The 6,308-nt window shown below is 35.0% G+C and overlaps 1 protein-coding gene across 6 annotated transcripts in view; it reads left to right on the forward strand.

The window, feature by feature from the left end:
* Positions 1-6,308, forward strand: part of LIN54 (lin-54 DREAM MuvB core complex component) — a 77,879-nt gene extending 71,571 nt beyond the window's left edge. For all 6 annotated transcript variants that reach the window (XM_040479581.1, XM_040479607.1, XM_040479571.1 and 3 more), the window contains 2 exons: positions 1,655-1,857; positions 3,535-6,308. In XM_040479581.1, the coding sequence (XP_040335515.1) occupies positions 1,655-1,857; positions 3,535-3,736 (405 nt within the window). In that variant the 3' untranslated portion in view covers positions 3,737-6,308. The remainder of the gene's footprint in view (positions 1-1,654; positions 1,858-3,534) is intronic.

The raw sequence follows: 6,308 nt of genomic DNA on the forward strand, positions 1-6,308 counted from the left end.
GGTGGAATCTAAGTGATCAGCAGGACGCGCGGTGAGCCCAGCGTCCTCCTACGCCGCCATCTTCCCTCTCCCCGTCCACATTTTTTAAATGGCTGTGCCTTGTAACCTTTTTTCCTCTCCTTGTTTTTGACCACAAGGGAAGTTGAATCAGCAAAGCTAAACGGATACTCTGTCATTCTAATTTCTTCTTCCTGAGTTCCTGTTAGATTATTACGTTTCTTACGGTTCTTCATACTTAATCCAAATTATCGTTATTGGTGTGTCTTTTTCACCCTTGATATCAGGGATTTTATCTCTTCATCATTAGATACTTATTAAGTGTAGCTTAACTCCATTAACCCAGAATGTATATCCATTTTGTTCCCTTGGTAAAGAGAATTTATTTGTGTATTGTAAGAAAGGAGCAGGGTTAAATGTGTTCGTCATAATACGATTTGTTTGTCTTGCTAGGTGCTGTAGAGAGAAAGGGCAGTTGGTATGTTTCTTTAAATTGACATGGGTTCACTGAAGAAACTGCATCCAACAAAAGATACTCAAATTTACTAGGCTTGGGAAATGTCAATGACGGAACAGTGAGATCTCACTTCACCTCTTTCCCCCAGACTGCTAAATATTAAAAAGAGCTAGAATATACACTGTTGGAGGGAATGTGGGAAAGGCTTCTTTTATACATTGCTGATGAGATGTGAGGTGTTACAGCCTTTTGTAAAGACAGTCTGCCCACATCTATTAAAATACACATACCCTTTGGCCAGTGAGCCCAATTCTAGAAATGTAGCTCATAGAAATAAAAGCATATATATGTATATATATATATAAAATAATCTTTTATGCATTATTTGTAGTACTCAAGAACTGGTAACAAAATAAATGCCCAGCAACAGGCAAGTGAATGCCCAAAGAAAAGGTGGCACATCTATACCAGGGATTAATACTCAGCCATTAAATAGAATGAATCCAGCCTATGCTAGATGACTTGGGGGGAGGGATTCCATGAGGCGTAGTGTGAGAAACGGAAGATGCAGAAAGTGGGGCATATGATTTTGTAAAATGAACTAAAAAAAAGACGTGTATTTGTTAGTTAAGATAGGTATATGTACATAAGGGCTGTGTTTTTCACAAATATATATGTTTTACACATTTTTACATACAAGGGCACACTGGTTTAATATGGACTATGGAAGGGTTTGGGGAAGCTGGAGAAGGGGATTCACGGAGGGAGATTATGGAGATTATCCATAATAAAAATAGCATCTATGAAATTCCTTTCATGTGATGATTGTGTGTTTGCATAAGCGGGAAATGATCAACACGTTGACGTGGATGGATTCCGGATAACTGGTATTTTTTTAATATTGTATCATTCATATTCTTTATAAAGAACACACGTTAATCATATCAGGAGGAAAACATTTAGCGGGGGAAGAAATGATGTGGAAGCACTCAAAAACAAACACTGTGTAGCCACTCGCAGACTTAAATATTTGACCTGTCCACGTGTAGGTAGCCCATTGAGTGTCAGGAAGAGAGGTTTCCATTGTATCTTATGTCACTTGAGCAGTTAGTTCTGTTGTCTGTTGATTTGATTAGAGTCTACTTAAGAGTAATGCTTTGTGGGTTTGATTTGGAAGCTTTTCTTTTGTAAATCTTTTAGGCAAAAATAATGTGTTCCTCAATATGCAAATGTGTTGGCTGTAAGAATTTTGAAGAAAGCCCAGAACGAAAGACACTGATGCACTTGGCAGACGCAGCTGAAGTAAGGGTACAGCAACAGACGGCAGCGAAAACTAAGTTATCTTCTCAAATTTCGGACTTGCTTACTAGGCCAACACCGGCTTTGAATAGTGGAGGAGGAAAGTAAGTCAGTATTTTAATGTCTTTTTATAGTATAACATCAGTATTATTTCTGGTCAAGTGTCTTCTTTTTGGACAAGGCTAAGTTCATGCTTTGCCTTGTTGCAAACCTCTTTTTGCATTTTCTATCTCTAGTTACTTGTAAAGGATTTTGGAGGTAATAGGAAAACCACTGCGAGATATAGTACACACTTCTAACACGCTTTGTGCTTAATTTGATTTCTCTCCACTAAGATGAGGTAGTGATGTAATTTGACAAATCCCTAAGAAAACTGAATTTTTACACCTGTTCCTGGTAGCAGTATCATTCACACTTTTGCACATCCTTACCTTCTGTTGCCTTTTCCGTGCCCATGTAGCACTTTTCCCCATCCTACTGGGGCACCTTGTTTCACTGGACTGCTAAACTCTGGAGTAGGAAAGCTCGAGCTTTAAAGTTCGGCCGAGCTGAGTTTAAATACTGTGTGTGCTACGCAGTAGTTTATGAATTCGACAAGCACTCCCCCTCTCTAGGTCTCGGTTCTCTTGTCCTTCCCATCATCCTTACCAAGTGGCCAGAAAGAATAAAGCATCGCTGTCCCAGTGTTTGGCAGGGTCCGATGCCGCACAGCTTGCTGGTGTGGATTTGTATCAGAGGGTTTAGTAGAGGTTAGGTTGCAGAATTATTAAATGCAATGAGCCTTCCAGATGGTATATTATGTAAAATGCCTAAGTTGAAATAGGCTCCAATGCTTACAGAAATGCTTCTTTTTGTACAAAATATTTCAGATAGCAATTCTGAAGAACTATTATACAGTGTTACTAACTATACAATATTAACGTTATTGTAATAGTATAATATTTTCTAACTTAAAGTGTTTTACATTTTAAAGATTTTTATACAACTGTACAGCAGCCCAAACCCTCAATTACTCTCTTGTCACAGTAGGTCTGAATTTCAGACTTCATTTGTTTTGCAGTTTCCTTCTGTCAGTGTCGTTGGTAACATTAGTGTCGTGGTTACGTTAGGTTGCCTGATTTGTCTCTGAAGGCTTTAAGACGTGGCTACATATAGCAAGCCTCAGGATGGATTGCTCTTATTTAATACTTAATAGTTGAGGTCTTTATGAATGAAACTCCATGTAGAGAACAGCATTTGGTTTCCCCACTGTTTTGTTTGTCATGATGGAAAAATGCAAAATTTTGGTGTGCTTTTTGCTTTGTGAACAATATATGGGACTCTGGGAAAGTACTTTATTTTTAGTGTTGTCCAGGAGATACTGCTTGCAGTGCTCAATTTTATTCATTCATTGAACAAACAAATATTCATGGAGTGTTTCTATGTGTCAGGCAGTGTTCTAGGCTGTGAAGAAACAGCAGTAAATAAAACAAAGACTGCACTCTGAAAACTAATTCACGAATTAGGAGAATTTGTTACAGAATTATCCAGTTGACATACAGAGTTAACATCTTTTAGTTAACCAGATAACCTTGTGTAGGTTATTTTCTTATATGCAATAATAAAACAGGTCTAACTTTTTAAAGCTCTTTGGGCTGTGCTTGTGTTCACTGCACAAATTGTTCAGTGTGTTGGTGAGTCATGAACATGTTAACAGATATTCACGTGAAGTAATGTCATCCACTTTTGTTGTTACTCAACACCATCATCGTCTCTCTTTCTCTCTCAAAAAATCATTTCAGATTGCCATTTACATTTGTAACTAAGGAAGTAGCGGAAGCCACATGTAATTGCCTTCTTGCCCAGGCAGAGCAGGCAGACAAGAAGGGAAAATCAAAGGCAGCAGCCGAACGGATGATACTGGAGGAATTCGGACGATGTTTGATGAGCGTCATCAATTCTGCAGGCAAAGCAAAAAGTGACCCTTGTGCCATGAATTGCTAACTCTTGCACAAAAGACTGATAAATGGAACTGTACAGAAAATTGAAGGTCCAGGGACACTTGATTTTCTGGAAGATAATTTAACAATGATTGTATTGTTAATTCAGTCCTTGTGTGACCTGAAGTTATAATATTGAAAGAAGAAATTTTAAATGAGGAAATTAGTACATTTTAAATCTTAGTTAAATCTGTTTATGCCCCTTCTAAATTGAGTTTTTCTCTATTGTATTATATAGATTTTTAATTTGCATGGGTTTCTTAAGAATTAGATGTTCTATCCATCTGATGCTGTTGACAAAGACATTTATAAATTAATATAATTTATAATGTATGGCGTTGTAGGACTTTGCTCCAGTAGAAAAAGCCAGAGAACCATTGGTATTACCCAGTCATTCTTTGGCACTAGACCTAAGCAGATAGAATGTCTACATGAACAAATTCTTATGAAACATACTCAAATGACATTTTTGTGTTTAGAAAAGCACTACCTTTTTAAGAAAAAACGTTTTAGCACAGATTTGGAATAATATCGTGTTGTCACTTTGGGAATGTCAGAAGGGGAAGGAATCCATAGGCATACTTTTAAAATTAAGAAGTTGTTTTTTAAGAAAAACTGTTAAGGGACAGGCAGTAGTTCTTGATAGGCAAGGTGTTTCTCTAAGAAAGAGTGACTAAGAAATGCTCTGGGATGTTTCCATTTTCTTTGAAGGAGGTGCTGTGTATTTGAAATGATATTAATAAATTGTCAAAGTGATTACTGGGTACTATTAAAAGTGAGAGGTGCATATGAATAGAACTTATTATGTAGTGATAATACAGAAACTTACATAATTATCAGGTATAAAATTTGCCTTGGAGAAATAAAGAACATTGAAGCTCTAATAAATGAATTGAGGGAAAGACTTTTCATCTATACAATTCTCTTTATAGACTTTTGAACTAAGAGGTCTCAATCCAGTGTAGGAGTCTTATTTGATTTACTGAAAGGGCCTCCTAACAAAGCTCTCAAAATTATAGTGGGACTTCTTTTTATAAGGGAAGCTTAAAATGGCATTATTTTTAGCCAGTGATTTGATAAGCTGAAGGTATGAGTGTTTTCTTATTATTACTAAAATAACCTAAATCATTTTCACAAATTCAAAATTCAAGAGCTTTATGAATTTAAGAGCCTGTACGAGGACTCTGGATTTTATGACAAGAAAAACCATGTTGGAATTCAGGCATTTTGTTAGGTACCTTAATCCTCAGTAATTATTAGTATATGATTATTACATTTCCTACAAGGAATCTATAGTTGTATGTATTAAGTGTGTATATATGTTCATATGAACATGCAAGATATAGGCAATAGAAATTAAGTAATCCAAAAGAAGATTCCGTTATTCATTGAAGTATCTTCCTTTTGAAATTTGGATTTATAAAATTATAGTGCAGTAACTTTAAATGTAGATAGTGCAAACATTCTTAGCACCTCAATCTAGTATGTTTAATTAAAATTTGTATAAATGTAAATTAGTGTAAGAGGATAAAATATCTAATCAAGTTATTTTTCAAAAGATTACAATACCTTTTTGGTCTAAACCTAAACTTTGTTCATTTTGTACATATTCTGTGTTTAATTCTAATTGCACCTTTGTGATGTGTATTTATATACAGTGTGCAGAAAATGTTTGTGAAATTTGGATTACAATTGTAGATTATGTATGACGGCATTGCTTGAGAATGTTTTGCTTGTAAAAACTTGAAGGTGCAATCAAATGCTACTAGTTTTTCTGATTTTCAAGAAGCTATCTAAAGTATTAAGACTTTCCTTCCTGCGTAGTACTTACTAAGCAACTTTTTGTATTTAGGTATTTGCATCAAATTGCTGAACAAGATTAATATCCACATTAATTCAACAATTTTAAAAGACTATTTGGGGAGGGTTGGGTATATAATTTTTTTAGCTCTATTTACATCCCAAAGTAGAAAGATTAAATTTATATTTACTAGAGCTATTCGAAGAATACACTTTTCTATATTGTAAAAACAGGACAGCAAAGTAAATCATACAGAAAATAAACATTTATACTATTCTGTAAAAAAAAAAAAAGTTTGTTTTTTTTCTTTAAGAACACCACTTTTAACCATTTAATGTACCAGAAAAGAAACTTAAAATATCTGATTTTAAGTAAATTTGACATTACTTCTGAAAGCACACAAATAATAAGTATAATTTTGCCCAATTATCATGAACCCAAAATTGCTTTGAAATGAAAATAGGCCTTTTTTCCACTGTGTAAGGGCAGAAACTCAGTCTACTCTTTCCTTTCTTTTTTGACGTTTTTCTTTCTTTTTTAATGTTTGATGTTTTTATGGTGAGCACCTTTCTCAGTTTCCTTTTCTTTCAAGAACAAAAAGCAACCTGTAGGTCTTATCTGGGAAACAAAACCTTAATGTTGCAGGTAATAAAACAAGCAGAGCAGCGACTTTAGGGAGAGACTACTGCTTTAGCTTCCCAGTTCTTGGATTCAGACAACTAACATTTTCTAAATCTTATGTCAAATGTGAATAAAAAAAATCTTTAGAAAAGTT

This window comes from Herpailurus yagouaroundi, unplaced genomic scaffold, assembly GCF_014898765.1.
Source record: "Herpailurus yagouaroundi ecotype Mexico unplaced genomic scaffold, PumYag 28, whole genome shotgun sequence".
NCBI lineage: Eukaryota > Metazoa > Chordata > Mammalia > Carnivora > Felidae > Herpailurus > Herpailurus yagouaroundi.